The sequence below is a fragment of the Pseudorca crassidens genome, chromosome 9 (genome assembly GCF_039906515.1).
Source record: "Pseudorca crassidens isolate mPseCra1 chromosome 9, mPseCra1.hap1, whole genome shotgun sequence".
Lineage (NCBI taxonomy): Eukaryota > Metazoa > Chordata > Mammalia > Artiodactyla > Delphinidae > Pseudorca > Pseudorca crassidens.
In genome coordinates, this window is record NC_090304.1 from 43,974,103 (window position 1) to 43,990,904 (window position 16,802).

Below are 16,802 nucleotides of genomic sequence, written 5' to 3' on the forward strand. Positions count from 1 at the left end.
CTCAGCACTATTAATATTTCAGAAAATAAATACATCCGTAAAAAATAGACAACTATTATACCCAAAAGTCAAAACTAAACGTTCTATAGTTTTTGTATCAGTTTTCCACCTCATTCACTTGTTAAAGACAAGGTACTATCAGACATACATTCATTTAAGGTGACTTTCTTATTATTAAAATCAGGTAAAATAAATAAATAAACAAAATGAAAAATAAATAAAATCAGGTAGAAATAAAATAGCCAAACAAGCATAAAACTTAAGACATGCCTTGTTATTAAATAAAAATACTAACATGCTGTTACTTGCTCTGCTGATTATCACACTAATGCAATTACATCAGCAGTCTACCTGTAAAAATTTCTTCTTCATTTCATCAAAGATATTTTGTCTGCATCTCCAAAACACATCCTATGGTGTGTAAGAACAAAATGAATTACAAATTATTTCTTTAAAATAAAGAGGTAAGACAGTGAAATGAGAACAATTAACCTAAAAACATTTTTGCAACAAAATATGTATGAATTAAAGTATTACTATATCATCTAAGATTTCATTCATAAATTACATTTGTAGTTTTAATCTTAGGCCTCAATTACTCTTTTTTTTTAAATAAATGTATTGGGGGCTTCCCTGGTGGCACAGTGGTTGAGAATCCGCCTGCTGATGCAGGGGACACGGGTTCATGCCCTGGTCCGGGAAGATACCACATGCTGCGGAGCGGCTAGGCCCGTGAGCCACGGCCGCTGAGCCTGCGCGTCCAGAGCCTGTGCTCCGCAACGGAAGAGGCCAAAACAGTGAGAGGCCCGCGTACCGCAAAAAAAAATAATAAATTTATTTATTTATTTATTTTTGACTGTGTTGGGTCTTCGTTGCTGCACACGGGCTTTCTCTAGTTGTGGCAAGTGGGGGCTACTCTTCGTTGTGGTGCGCGGGCTTCTCATTGCAGTGGCTTCTCTTGTTGGGGAGCACAGGCTCTAGGCACGTGGGCTTCAGTTGTTGTGGCACACGGGCTCAGTAGTTTTGGCGTACGGGCTTAGCTGCTCCATGGCATGTGGGATCTTCCCGGACCAGGGCTTGAACCCGTATCCCCTGCATTGGCAGGCAGATTCATTCATTCGTTCATTCATTCATTCATTCATTCATGGCTGTGTTGGGTCTTCGTTTCTGAGCGTGGGCTTTCTCTAGTTGCAGCGAGCGGGGGCCACTCTTCATTGCAGTGCGCGGGCCTCTCACTGTCATGGGCTCTCTTGTTGCGGAGCACAGGCTCCAGACACTCAGGCTCAGTAGTTGTGGCTCACGGGCCTAGTTGCTCCGCGGCATGTGGGATCTTCCCAGACCAGGGCTCGAACCCGTGTACCCTATATTGGCAGGCAGGTTCTCAACCACTGTGCCACCAGGGAAGCCCGTCAGGCAGATTCTTAACCACTGCGCCACCAGGGAAGCCCCTCAATTACTCTTGTAAGGTTACTGAAAACCTACATTATGGTGATAAAAAATAATATTAACATGGAAAACAACCACATTTTAACAAAGAGTAGGAGCTTCAGAACTGTGTATAAGTCAAATGTTCTAAGTCATATTTTGCTAGTTTTATTGAGATATAATTAACATATAATTCTGTAGCAGTTTTAAGGGCTACAACATAATGATTTGATATATGTATATACTGCAAAATGATTAATTACTACAATAAGTTTAGTTAACATCCATCATCTCACATAGTTACAACTTTTTTGTCCTTGTAATAATAACTTTTAAGTTCTATTCCCTTAGCAATTTTCAGATATACAATACAGTATTGTTAACTATAGTCATCACACTGTATATTACATTCAGAACTTATTTATCTTATAACTGGAAGTTTGTATCTTTTGACCACCTTCACCTATTTACACAACTCCCATCCCCCATCTCTGGCAACCACCCATCTGTTCTGTGTTGATAAGAGTTCAGTTTTTCAGATTCCACATATAAGTAAATCATATAGTATTTGTCTTTCTCTTTCTAAGTCACTATTTTGAGACCATTAAAGGAACTCTGCAAGGAAACCAAAAGATCCCCGATTTTGCTACCTTATGCATTTAGATTTTTCACATTATAAATACTATTAAAGTAAAGCTGCTTAACATTACCCCCTACAGCTATTTTCTTTTAATATCTCTTCCTTATTTTAAAAGCTTATTTTAGCAAATCAAGAAAATACAGAAATATATAAAAGGAAATAAGGATAACCTATAATCAAGAGATAATCTCTTGAAAAATCTTGATTTTACATCCCAAACTTCTTCTGTACAAATTTCGTTTTCCTCCACCTTCTTTAATTAATAAAAAGAACCCAACATACTGTTTTAAAAGGTGCTTTTTATCACTCATAGTAGCTTAGATACTATTCTATATCAATTAAAAAATTTTACCTCATTTGCTTTTACAATAGAAATGTATTTCTATTATAATAGTAATACATATTTTTTGACAAGCAAGTCTAAAATAACTCCTATAGCAATTATTAAAAATTTGATATACATCCTATTAGATCCCTCTCCATTTTATGCATATATTATATAAAGATTATTAACCAAAAAAGATCATTCCGAACACCATCGTTTGAATTCTGCTCCTTTTCCCTCAACACTCACTCATCTTTCTGTGTCAAAACATTTAGTTTAAAAACTGCAGTGTTCCATTATATAGGCAAAACATAATTTATTTAACTAATCTATTAATGGGCATTTAGACACCTTCAAATTTTCACTACAGCTTTGCTTATTTGTACAATTTTTTTCCCTAAAGTTTATTTCCTAAAGAAAGAATTCTAGATCAAAGGTTATGTACTCATTTTTAGGATTTTTTTGATACCTGCTGCCAATACGCTATCTCTTCCACAAATAAGAATTAAACTACAACTATCTGTCAAACACTGTTTTAGGTGCTGAGAAAATAGCAGTGAACAAAAGCCCTTGCCCTCAAGGAGATGACACTGTACAGGGGAAATTCAAAATAAACAAATCTAAACCATCAGGTATCCACCAGCCTCAGAGTCTTTGCATTTCTGTACACTGTACCTGGGATGCTCTTCCTTCAGATATCCTTTCTCAAGTATCATTGTGATGGCTTTAAAATGTGGCCACAAATTCTTTGACATGCCTCCCAGCAAGATTAGGAGTCTAAGTCCAGTCCCTTTTAATATGGGCCAGCCTTAGTGACTTCCTGTGACACATAACATTACTTTCAAGGCTGGGCTAGAAAACAGGAAAGGCAACACAGCTTCTTCCTGGCTTTCTTTCAGATGCTCACCCTTGGAACCTGGCCATTATGCTGTATCGGAGCCACGCAGCCACATGGAAAGGTCATGTGTATATGTTCTAGCCACAACCCAACTGAGATCCCATCTGGCAACCAGCATCAACAACCATACATGTGAGGAAGTATTCAGATGATTCCAGACCCCAGCCTTTCAGATGCCCCAACTGATGCCTAGCAGAGCAGAGCAAGCTGTCTCTCTTCAGCCTGGCCCAAATTGCACGTCCATGAGCAAAAGTCATTAAGTGTGGGTGTAGGCTATTATAAAGCAAAAAATAACCAAAATAGCTAGTTTCTCAAACTGGTCCTCTTCTCACCATTCTATTTAAAATTGCAATCCTCTTCATCTCCCTTCCTTCAGGTTTCTCCATAGTATACTTATAGCCACCTGATATATTTGTTTATATTTTACTTGTTTATTGTTAACTCCAAAAAACTTCCATTATGAGCTAAGATGAAACAGCAGACTGGATTTACCCTCTCCACCTTAAACAACTAAAAAGAAGAGATGAAATATATGAAACAATAGTTTAAAAATATTATTAAATAACAGGTAACACAGGACAGTGATCCCTGTGAAAACAAACAAAAAAGGTAAGCTACCTTCCAGGCTGCAGTGCAGGGAGAGAGAACCCAGTTAAAGTTCAGCAATCTTCCTGAGCTGAAAAGATAAGGTTAGAAGTTCAAGTGGGTCAATTCAGCTAGAATTTACAGAGAAGAATACTGAAGAGAAGAAAGATGTGCAAATAGCATGCTCCAGAGATATGTAGTGGTCCTCCCTAAGTACTCACCAGCATATGCATGTGAAGAAACTACCTGAGGCAGGGGAAAGAACCACAGGAAAGAATCCCTGGAGCTCACTTCAGTTCCCACCAGCCAAAGTGAAAAAAATTTCATAATACACGGGGCTCAGATAAGAGTACACAGAAGAGTATTGTCTCAGTAGTGGGACCAAATTAGGCCTAATCTAAAGGCTATTCTGGATCAAACTTACAACACTTTTTAAAAGCAAGCCTCAAAAGGATCAAAATGTTTACAAGTAAATTAAAACTGTCAGAGAACAAACCTCAAGAATATCTATGGAAATTAAAAATACCCAGCACCCATCAACATAAAATTCAGTGTTTGGCATCCAATCCAAAATAAACAGGCATGCATCAAAGTAGGAAATGATGACCCATAATGAGGAGAAAAATCAATCAATGAAAACCTACCCAGATATAATACAGATGATATAATTAATAGACAAGAATATAAAAAGTTTATAACTATATTCTACATTTTAAGAAGGTACAGGAAAGAATGCAAAGGAAATAAATGAAAGATATATTAAAGATTCAACTCAAGTGGAGACAAGGTGGCAGAGTTGAAGGACTTGAGCTCATCTCCTCTCACAAAAACACCAAAATCACAACCATTGACAAAAAAGAATGGAACCTACCAAAAAAGATATTCTACATCCAAAGACAAGAAGCCATAATGAGGCAGTATGAGGAGGGCTTCTGCGATATAATCAAATCCCATACCCACCAGGTGGGCGACCCACAAACTGAAAAATAATTATATCGCAGAGGTTCTCCTACAGGAGTGAGAGTTCTGAGCCCAGCGTCAGGCTCCCCAGCCTGGGGTCTGGCATCAGGAGGAGGAGCCTCGAGAGCATTTGGCTTTGAAGGTCAGGGGGGCTTGAGCTGCATAGGACTGGAGGAGACAGAGACTCCACTCTTGGAGGGCACACACAAGGTTTCACATGCACTGGGACTCAGGGCAAAGCAGTGACTCCATAGGAGCCTGGGCCAGACCTAGTTGCGGGCCTTAGAGGGTCTCCTGGGGAGGCGGGGTTCAGCTGTGGCTCACTGTGGGGGCAAGGACACTGCTGGCAGAGACTCTAGAGAATACACATCTGCGTGAGCTCTTCTGGAGGTGGTCATTTTGGCACCGAGACCTGGCCCCTCCAAACAGCCTGCAGTCTCCAGTGCTGTGACGCCTCAGGCCAAACAACCAAGAAGGTGGGAACAGAGCCCCACCATCAGCAGACAGGCTGCCTAACATCTGTCCTGAGTGCACAGCTGCCTCTAAACATACCCCCTGACATGGTCCTGCCCACCAGAGGGACAAGAACCAGCTCCACTCACCAGGGGGCAGCTACAGTCCATCCCACAGGAAGTTGCACAAGCCCCTGGACCAACCTCACCCACCAAGGGGCAAACACCAGAAGCAAGTGCAACTACAAACCTGCAGCCTGAAAAACAGAGATCACAAACACAGAAAGTTAGACAAAATAAGACGGCAGAGAAATATGTTACAGGTAAAGGAACAAGATAAAACCCCAGAAGAACAACTAAGTGAAGTGGAGGTAGGCAATCAGCCTGAAAAAGAATTTAGAGTAATGACAGTAAAGATGATTCAACATCTCGGGAAAAGAATGGAGGCACAGACCGAGAAGATACAATAAATTTTTAACGAAGAGCTAGAAAATTTAAAGAACAAACAGAGATGAACCGTACAATAACTGAAATGAAAAATAAATAAGAAGGAATCAATAGCAGAATAAATGAGACAGAAGGATGAATAAGTGACCTGGAGGAGAGATTGGTGGAAATCACAGCTGTGGTGTGAATAAAGAAATAAGAATAAAGAAAAAAAAAAAGAATGAAAAGAAATGAGGACAGTCTAAGAGACATCTGGGATGACATTAAATGCATCAACATTCACATTATAGAGGTCCCAGAAGGAAAAGAGAGAGAAAGGGCCTGAAAAAATATTTGAAGAGACAATAGTCAAAAACCTCCCTACCATGGGAAAGGAACCACTCACTCAACTCCAAGAAGTGCGGACAATCCCATATAGAATAAACCCAAGGAAGAACATGCCAAGACACATATTAATCAAGTTGACAAAAATCGAAGACAAAGAGAAAAAAACATTAAAAGCAACAAGGGAAAAGCAACAAATAACATACAAGGGAATCCCCATACAGTTATCAGATGATTTTTCAGCAAAAACTCTGCAGGCCAGAAGGGAGTGGCATGATATATTTAAAATGATGAAAGGGAAAAACCCACAACCAAGAATACTCTACCCAGCAAAGCTCTCGTTCAAATTTGATGGAAAAATCAGGCAAGCAAAAGCTAAGAGAATTCAGCACCACCACACCAGCTTTACAACAAATGTTAAAGGAACTTCTCTAGGCATAAAAGAAAAGGTCACAACTAGAAAAACGATAATTACAAATGGGAAAGCTCACTAGTAAAGGCAAACATACAGTAAAAGTAGGAAACAGTCCACACAAAAATATTATATAAAAATCAGCAATCATGAGAATACAAATGCAGGATATTGGAAATGCATTTGAAATCAAGAGACCAGCAACTTAAAACAATCTTGTATATATACATATAGAGACTGCTATATCAAAACCTGATGGTAACCGCAAACCAAACATCTACACTAGATACACAAACTTAAAGAAAAAGTAATCCAAACACAACTCTAAAGATAGTCATCAAATCACAAGTGAACAAAAGAGGAATGAAAAAAAAAGAGCTACAAAAACAAATCCTAAATAATTTTTTTTAATTGCAAGAAGAACATACATATTGATAACTACCTTAAATGTAAATGGATTAAATGCTCCAACCAAAAGACACTGATAGGTGAATGGATACAAAAACAAGACCCATGTACATGCTGTCTACAAGAGACTCACTTCAGTTCTAGGGACACATATAGAATGAAAGTGAAGGAATGGAAAAGGTTATCCTATGCAAACGGAAATCAAAAGAAAGCTGAAGTAGCAATATTCATATCAGACAAAACAGACTATAAAATAAAGACTGTTACGGGACTTTCCTGGTGGCACAGTGGTTAAGAATCTGCCTGCCAATCTAGGGGACATGGGTTCAATTCCTGGTCTGGAAAGACCCCACATGTTGAGAAGCAACTAAGCATATGCACCAAAACTACTGAGCCTGTGCTCTAGAGCCCACGAGCCACAACTACTAAGCCCGCAAACCACAACAACTGAAGCTCATTGCCCTAGAGCCCATGCGCCACAGCTACTGAGCCCACATGCTGCAACTACTGAAGCCTGTGCGCCTAGAGCCCATGCTCTGCAACAAGAGAAGCCACCGCAATGAGAAGCCTACGCACCGTGATGAAGAGTAGCCCCCTCTCGCCACAACTAGAGAAAGCCCATGCACAGAAACAAAGACCCAACACAGCCAAAAATAAAAATTTTTTAAAAACTGTTACAATAAAACTAAACGTGTACAAAAAAAATAATTTAAAAAATTTTTAAAAATGGAATAAAATAAAATAAAGACAGTTACAAGAGAAATAGAAGGACACTACATAATGATCAGGGATCAACCCAAGAAGATATAACAATCATAAATATCTATGCTCTCAACATAGGAGTGCTTCAATATATAAAGCAAATGTTAACAACCAAAAAAGGAGAAATTGACAGTAACACAATAATAATGGGGGACTTTAACACTGCTACTTACATCAATGGACAGATCATCCAGACAGAAAATCAATATGGAAACACAGGCCTTAAATGACACATTAGACCAGATGGACTTAATTGATATTTATAGAACACTGCATCCAAAATCAGCAGAATACACATTCGTCTCAAGTGCACATGGAATATTCTCCAGGATAGATCACATGGTGGGCCACAAAGCAAACGTTGGTAAATTTAAGAAAAATGAAATCATATCAAGCACCTTTTTGGACTACAACACCAAGAGATTAGAAATCAACTATAAGAAAAAAACCTGTAAAAACACACAAACACGTGGAGGCTAAGCAATATATTACTAAACAACTAATGGATCAGTGAAGAAATCAAAGAAGAAACCAAAAAATACCTAGACACAAATGAAAATGAAATCACAACAATCCAAAAGCTTTGGGACACAGCAAAAGTAGTTTTAAGAGGGAAGTGTATAGCAATACAATTTTACCTCAGGAAACAAAAAAAAATCTTAAATAAACAGCCTAAACTTACACCTAAAGCAACTAGAAAAAGAAGAACAAAATCCAAAGTTAGTAGAAGGAAAGAAATCATAAAGATCAGATCAGAAATAAATGAAATAGAGATGAAGAAAACAATAGAAAAGATCAATGAAACTAAAAGCTGATTCTTCGAAAAGATAAACAAAATGGATAAACTGTTAGCCAGACTCACCAAGAAAAAAATGGAGAGGGCTCAAATCAATAAAATTAGAAATGAAAAAGAAGTTCCAACTGACACCACAGAAATACAAAGGATCATAAGAGACTATTACAAGCAAATATATGCCAATAAAATGGATAACCTGGAAGAAATGGACAAATTCTTAGAAAGGTACAACCTTCCAAACCTGAACTAGGAAGAAATAGAAAATATGAACAGACCGATCAAAACTACTGAAATTGAAATTGTGATTAAAGAACTTCGAACAAACAAGAGTCCGGGACCAGATGGCTTCACAGGGGAATTCTGAACATTTAGGGAAGACTTAACACCTACTCTTCTAAAGCAAATAGTATGATACACCACATTAACAAATTGAAGAATAAAAACCATATGATCATTTCAATAGATGCAGAAAAAGCTTTGACAAAATTCAACACCCATTTATGATAAACACTCTCCAGAAAGTGGGCATGGAGGGAACCTACCTCAACATAATAAAGGCCATATATGACAAACCCACAGCTAACATACTCAATGGTGAAAAGCTGAAAGCATTTCCTCTAAGGTCAGGAATAAGACAAGGATGTCCACTCTCGTCACTTTTATTCAACATAGTTTTGGAAGTCCTGGCAATGGCATGGCAATCAAAGAATAAAAATAAATAAAGGAATCCAAATTGGAAAAAAAGAAGTTAAACGGTCACTGTTTCCAAATGACATGATACTATACATAGAAAATCCTAAAGATGCTAACAGAAAACTACTAGAGCTCATCAATCAATTCAGAAAGTTGCAGGATAAAAAATTAATACATAGATCTCTCTTGCATTTCTATACACTAACAATGAAAGATCAGAAAGAGAAACTAAGGAAACATTCTCATTTGCCATTGTAAAGAATAAAATACCTAGGAATAAACCTACCTAAGGAGACAAAAGACCTGTACTCTGAAAACTATAAGATGCTGAAGAAAAAAAATTAAAGATGACACAAACAGATGGAGAGATATATCATGTTCCTGAATGGAAGAATCAATCAAAATGACTACACTATCCAAGGCAATCTACAGACTCAAAGCAATTCCTATCAAATTACCAATGGCATTTTTCACAGAACTAGAGAAAAAAAAATTTTAATTTGTATGGAAACACAAAAGACCCTGAATAGCCAAAGTAATCCTGAGAAAGAAAAATGGAGCCGGAGGAGTCAGGCTCCCTGACTTCAGACTATACTACAAAGCTACAGTAATCAAAACAGTATGGCACTGGCACCAAAAAAGAAATGTAGATTAATGGAACAGGATAGAAAGGCCAGAGATAAACCCACGCACCTATGGTCCACTAAACTATGACAAAGGAGGCAAGAATATACAATGGAGAAAACACAGTCTCTTCAATAAGTAGTACTGGGAAAACTGGATAGCTACATGTAAAAGAATGAAGTTAGAACATTGTCCAACACCATACACAAAAATAAACTCAAAATGAATTAAAGGCCTAAATGTAAGACCAGATTCTATAAAACTCTTAGAGGAAAACACAGGCAAAACACTCTTTGACATAAATTGCAGCAAGATCTTTTTCAATTCACCTCCTAGAGGAATGGAAATAAAAACAAAAACAAATGGGACCTAATTAAACTGAAAAGCTTTTGCACATCAAAGGAAACCATAAACAAAATGAAAAGACAACCCACAGAATGGGAGAAAATATTTGCAAATGGTGTGACTGACAAGGGATTAATCTCCAAAACATACAAACAGCTCATGCAGCTCAATATCAAAAAAACAAACAATCCAATCAAAAAATGGCCATAAGATCTAAATAGACATTTCTCTAAAGACGACATATAGATGGCCAAAAAGCACATGAAAAGATGTTCAACATTGCTAATTATTAGAGAAATGCAAATCAAAACTACAATGAGGTATCACCTCACACTGGTCAGAATGGTCATCATCAAAAATTCTACAAACAATAAATGCTGGAGAGAATGTGGAGAAAAGGAAATCCTCCTACACTGTTGGTGGGAATGTAAATTGGTACAACCACTATGGAGAACAGTATGGAGGTTCCTTAAGAAATTGAAAACAGAACTACCATATAATGCAGCAATCCCACTCCTGGGCATCTATCTTGAGAAAACCATAATTCCAAAAAATACATGCTCCCCAATGTTCATTGCAGCACTGTTTACAACAGTCAAGACACGGAAGCAACGTAAAGGTCCATCAATGAATGGATAAAGAAGATGTGGTAGATACACACGATGGAATATTAGTCAGCCATAAAAAAGAATGAAGTAATGCCATTTGCAGCAACATAGATGGATCTAGAGATTATCATACTAAGTGAAGTAAGTCAGACAGAGAAAGACATCACTTATAGCTGGAATCTACAAAAATGATACAAATGAACTTATTTACAAAATAGACTCACAGGGCTTCCCTGGTGGCGCAGTGGTTGAGAGTCTGCCTGCCGATGCAGGCGACACGGGTTCGTGCCCCGGTCCAGGAGGATCCCACATGCCACGGAGTGGCTGGGCCCATGAGCCATGGCCGCTGAGCCTGTGCATCCGGAGCCTGTGCTCCGCAACGGGAGAGGCCACAACAGTGAGAGGCCCGCATACCGCAAAAAAAAAAAAAAAAAAAAAAGACTCACAGACTTGGAAGATAAATTTATGTTTACCAAAGGGGAAAGGGGGTGGGGAGGGATAAATTAGGAGTCTGGGCTTAACATATACACACTACCATATATAAAATAGGTAACCAACAAGGACCTACTGTATAGTGCAGGGAACTCTACTCAATGTTCTATAACAACCTATATGGGGAAAAAATCTGAAAAAGAATGGATATATGTATATGTATAACTGAACCACTCTGCTCTACACCTGAAACTAACATAACATTGTAAATCAGCTATACCCAAAATAAAAATTCAATTATAAAAAAGCATGACTTGAACATTAAATGCTATGAAAGAAAAGATTAATAAACTCAATTATAGAAAAAGGAAATTTAAAAAAGAATCCAACTCAAATTTCTAAAGATGAAAAGTACAATGTCTGAGACGAAACATAGAATGGATGGGGTTAACAGATTAGGTACCACTGAACAAAAGATTATATAAACCACTTGAAGACACAGCAATAGAAACTATCACAAATGAGACAAAGAGAGGAAAAAACCATACACACACACACACAGAGAACAGAAAAGTGGGACAACTTTCTTATCAGAAACCAAGGAGGCCAGAAGGAAGTTGCACAATATTTTTCAGGTGCTCACAGAAAATAACTGTTAACCCAAGAGCCCTTAACCAGAAAAATGTCCTTTAAGAATGACCCAGAAATTGCTTCTGTAACCAAGCAGAATTCAAGACATGCTCAGATAAAAGAAAGCTAAAAGAATTTGTCTCCAGTAGAAATACCCTAAAGGAATGGCTAAAGGAAGTTCTCTAAACAAAAAAGGAAATGATTAAAGGGGAACCTTAGAACATCAGGAAAGAAAAAAGAACACAGTTAGCAAAATATGGCTAAATAGAATACATTTTCCTTCTCCTTTTCAGTTTTTATTATATGTTTGACAGTTGGAGCACAAGTTAAGAGACTGCTTGATGTGGTTATAAATGTATGTAGAGGAAGTATTTAATTCAATTATATTGTAGACAGGGGAGGGTAACAAGACATAAAGGGAGGTAATGTTTCTACATTTCAATTAAACTGATAAAATAATGACACCAGTAGACTGTGATAAACTTGTATATACACAGAAGAACCACTAAAAAAGCTATTACAAGAGGATATGATCAAAATCAGTATGGAAAAATCAAAACGAAATTTTAAAAAATATTCAAATAACACAAAGGAAGGCAAGTGAAAGATAACAGCAAAATGAAAAACAGAAAACAAAATAAAATGGGAGGTTTATGCTAACATGTTAATGATTACATTAAATATAAATGACCTAATCACACCAATTAAAAGAGAGTTAGGAGGGTAAATTAAAACTATATGCTGTCGGGCTTCCCTGGTGGCGCAGTGGTTGAGAGTCTGCCTGCCGATGCAGGGGACACGGGTTCATGCCCCAGTCCGGGAAGATCCCACATGCCACGGAGCGGCTGGGCCCGTGAGCCATGGCCGCTGAGCCTGCGCGTCCGGAGCCTGTGCTCCACAGCGGGAAAGGCCACAACAGTGAGAGGCCCGCATACCACAAAAAAAAAAAAAAAAACAAAACTATATGCTGTCTCGAAGAAATTCAGACACACACACCTACACACACAAAGATGTACATAGATAATACATACTATGTCAAATACATGATATACATAAAACACTTTAAAATAAATTTACATATAAGATATATATTTCATGTAAAATATTTAGTATGAAAGTAAAAAAGGGAAAAAATGTACCATGCAAACATCAATCAAAGAAAGCAAGAGTTAATTTTAAAAATTAATATCAGTTAAAGTAGACTTCAGAACAAAGAAAATTATCAGAGATAGAGAGAAACATATAATGATAAAAGGGCCCATCCACTAAGAAGGCATAGGAATCCTAAATTTGTATGAACCAAACAGAGCTGCAAAATTTGTGAAGCCAGAACCAGTAAAACTAAAATAATAAAATAACTCTACAATAATTAGGAGACTCCAACAACTCTTTCAACAATTGCTACAACAACTAAACAGAAAATAAGCAAGGACACAGAAAAAAACCAACAATACCATCAACCAACAGAACCTAATTAACATTTGTAAAGGGACAGAATATACATTCTGTCCAGATGCACCTGGAACATATTCCAAGACAGGCCATATCCCAGGTCATAAAACAAATTTTAACACATTTAGAAGAACTACAATCAAATAGAGTATATTCTCTGCTCATAATAGGACAACAGAAGATCTAAATAAATAAAGCAACATAATGTATTCTTACACTGTAAGACTCAACATAGTAAAGATGTCAATTCTTCCCAAACAAAAATACAGTTTTTAAAGCAAGTCCTATCAAAATCCCAGCAAGTTTTTTTGAAGATATAGACAAGAATATTCTGAAACTTATATGGAAAGGCAAAGGAACTAGAATAACTAAAAAGATAAAGTGAGAGGACTCTGTCTACTCAATTTCAAGACTTATCATACAGCTAGAGTAATCAAGACTGTGTGGTATTGGTAGAGGAATAGACATAGAGATCAATGGAATACAATAGAGAGCCACACAGATATGCCCAACTGATTTCTGACTAGGTGTAAAAGCAACTCAATGGAGGAAAGAGTGTCTTTTCAACAAATGGTACTGGAATAATTGGACATCCATGGGCAAAAAAATATAATAATAATCCTGGACCTAAGTCTCTCACCTTATACAAAAAGTAACTAAATATAGATCATGAACTTAAATGAAAAATGTAAACCTATAAAACTTTTAGAAAAAAAACATAGGAAAAAATCTTCTAGAGCTAAGGATAGGCAGAGTTCTCAGACCTGACACCAAAAGCATGATTTACAAACAGAAAAATTGATAAACTGGATGTAATCAAAACTGAAATATCTATTTTGCAAAGACCCTGTTAAGAAAGAAAAGACAGGGAATTCCCTGGCGGTCCAGTGGTTAGGACTCAGCACTCTCACTGCCAAGGGCCGAGGTTCAATCCCTGGTCAGGGAACTAAAAATCCCCCCCACACACAAAAAAAGAATGAAAAGACAAGCTCCTGACTGGGAGAAAATATTTCAAACGACATAATTGACAAAGGACTAGTATCTAGACTATACTGTAAAGAACTCTGAACACCTAACAATAAAAAAGCAACAATATAATTAGAGCACAGGCAAAAATCATGAGATACATTTCAATGAAGAAAACAGATGACAAGTAAGCACACAAAAAGATGGTCAACATCATTAGCCATTAGATAAATACAAATTAAACCACAATGAGATATGACCACACACCTATCAGAATGGCTAAAATTAAAAATAGTGGCAACACCAAATGCTGACAAGGATGCAGAAAAATTGGATCTCTCATAATTTCCTGCTGGGAAGTAAAATGGTACAGCTACTCTAGAAAACCATTTGGTAATTTCTGAAAAAACTAAATATGCAACTACCATACAACCCAGCAACTGTACTATTCAACAGTTATCACAGAGAAATGAAGAATTATGTTCACACAAAAACCTATACATGAATTTTATAGCAGCTTTACTCATAATATCCAAAAACCGTAAATAATCTAGATGTCCTTCAACAGCTGAATGGAAACAAACTGTGGTACATCTATACCAAGGACATTAATAAGCAAAGGAACAAACTGTTGATACATGGGACACCCAGAGAAGCCTCCAGAGAATTATATATTAAGTATAAAAGGCCAAGTCCAAAAGGTTGCATACAGTAAGATTCCATTTATACAACATTTTTGAAATGACCAAATATAGAAATGGAAAACAGCTAAGAGATTGCCAGGAATCAAAGAGGGGCTGGGAGTGGGAGGGAAGTGAGTGTAGTTATAAAAGGGCAACATGAGAGATCCTTGTGGAGATGAAAATGTTCTGTATCTTGACTGTATCAATGCCAATACCTTTATTGTTATATTGTACTATAGTTTACATGATGTTGCCATTAGGGGGAACTGGATACAGAGTACATGATACCTCTTTTTTATTTCTCAGAACTACAGATGAAACTATAACTAACTCAAAATTAAAAGTTTAATTTAAAAATAATACATCTGCCTATCCTGCTACTCTTCCACCTCTCTTCTCCTAGAGACTAAAAGATGATTGCCTGTTTTAAACCTTGGAGTGAAGTGGGGGTGGTACTCCTGAGGACATGTAGTCACAGACTGGCCCTCATGTTGATTTGCAGCCCCAATTCACACTATCTGTGTGGTATTTAAAAAAACCCACAAGTTAAGAATTACTTTGAAAATGGTTCCACAACAGTAGTACTCCCAGATACATGGCAGAAACAATCACAATTTTCTTCTGAAAGAAGCCATCTGTATTCCAAAGCTCATATAATTTCCATAAAAATTATTTTCACAATTACAAGACATATGAACAGCTCAAAATTGTTTTTTTAATCACTAAATACATAAGAAAAAAGGCACCATGAGTGAGAGTCAGCAAAGAATAAAACATAGCAGATGACATACAATAAATGTTTCAACATTGAAACTATTGGCAACATTATAAAAGAAAAATGCTTCAAGAAATAAAAAAGAACTTTGAATTCATGAGTAGACGTTGGCAATCAGCAGGCTTTTAAAAGTAACAAACAGAATTCCTAGAAAAGGATATAATAATAAAAGTAAAAATCACGAAGTTTAAATGTATTTAAAATATTGAAGAATTAATGAATCTCATATGATAGAACTAAAATTTTCTAAACTTTTAGTGACAGAACAATGTAAAACATTAGAGTAAAAGAGGCATGAAGGATACAGTAAAAAGGATACATCCAGGTGAAGGGAGAGAGAATGGAAGTTGAGAAAATTTAAATACATGATGAACTTCAACAACCAATGGAGGATACCAAATCAGATTCAAGAAACCCAACAAATTTCAAGCAAAGTAAATACAGAGTTTACATGCAGGCAGGGAGAAATGAGAGATTACCTTTAAATAAACTAAAACAATTAGATTTTCAGTTGATTTCTCAACAGCAAAAATGGAAGCCAGAAGACTGAAGCATACCCTTAATCTTCTAAATAATAGTAACTGGTAGCCCAGAATGCTATATACAGCAAAAATGTCTTTTAGGAATACAAAACCAAAGATTTTTATGACCAGTAGATCCTCATTAAAGAAACCCTTAAAAAGGTATTTTTCTTCTTTACCAGTTTTTATGCTTCGGCACTCAGTGTTTTTTTTGTCTAAGAATCTTTTCTAAGGTCTAAAATCCCAGTCAACATCTGTCTATAACCACATAAGAGACTCCAAGTGAGAACCACTCGTTTGAGGCAGGTCAATTCTTAGACCTATGAGAGACTTGTATCCTCATCATCACAAAAGACTACAAAAGCTTGAGGCATCATATGCTCTTAGAACTTCATTGAAAGTTCATGATGAAAGAGAGGATGTTTCCTCTTCTGTCTTCCTGTTTATATTACGGAAAATTATATTTCACAGTAACCTTTCAAAAAAATGTATCATGGGCAGAAGGAAAAGTAATCCTAGAGAGTAAGAGATGAATTCTGATCTAGCCTGACAACAGTGAGACATACCTGATTTCTACTAAACAACTATTATGGTGCCATAATCATGTCACCAGGAGGACAACTTTCTAGAAAAACCACC

The 16,802-nt window shown here is 36.8% G+C and overlaps 1 protein-coding gene across 4 annotated transcripts in view; it reads right to left on the minus strand.

Moving 5' to 3' along the window:
• USP47 (ubiquitin specific peptidase 47) overlaps positions 1-16,802 on the minus strand; it is a 121,676-nt gene that overhangs the window by 80,026 nt on the left and 24,848 nt on the right. For 2 of the 4 annotated variants that reach the window (XM_067749885.1, XM_067749884.1), the window contains exon 2: positions 352-411. The exons of the other annotated variants lie outside the window; for them this stretch is intronic. In XM_067749885.1, the coding sequence (XP_067605986.1) occupies positions 352-411 (60 nt within the window). The remainder of the gene's footprint in view (positions 1-351; positions 412-16,802) is intronic. 4 annotated transcript variants of the gene reach the window in all.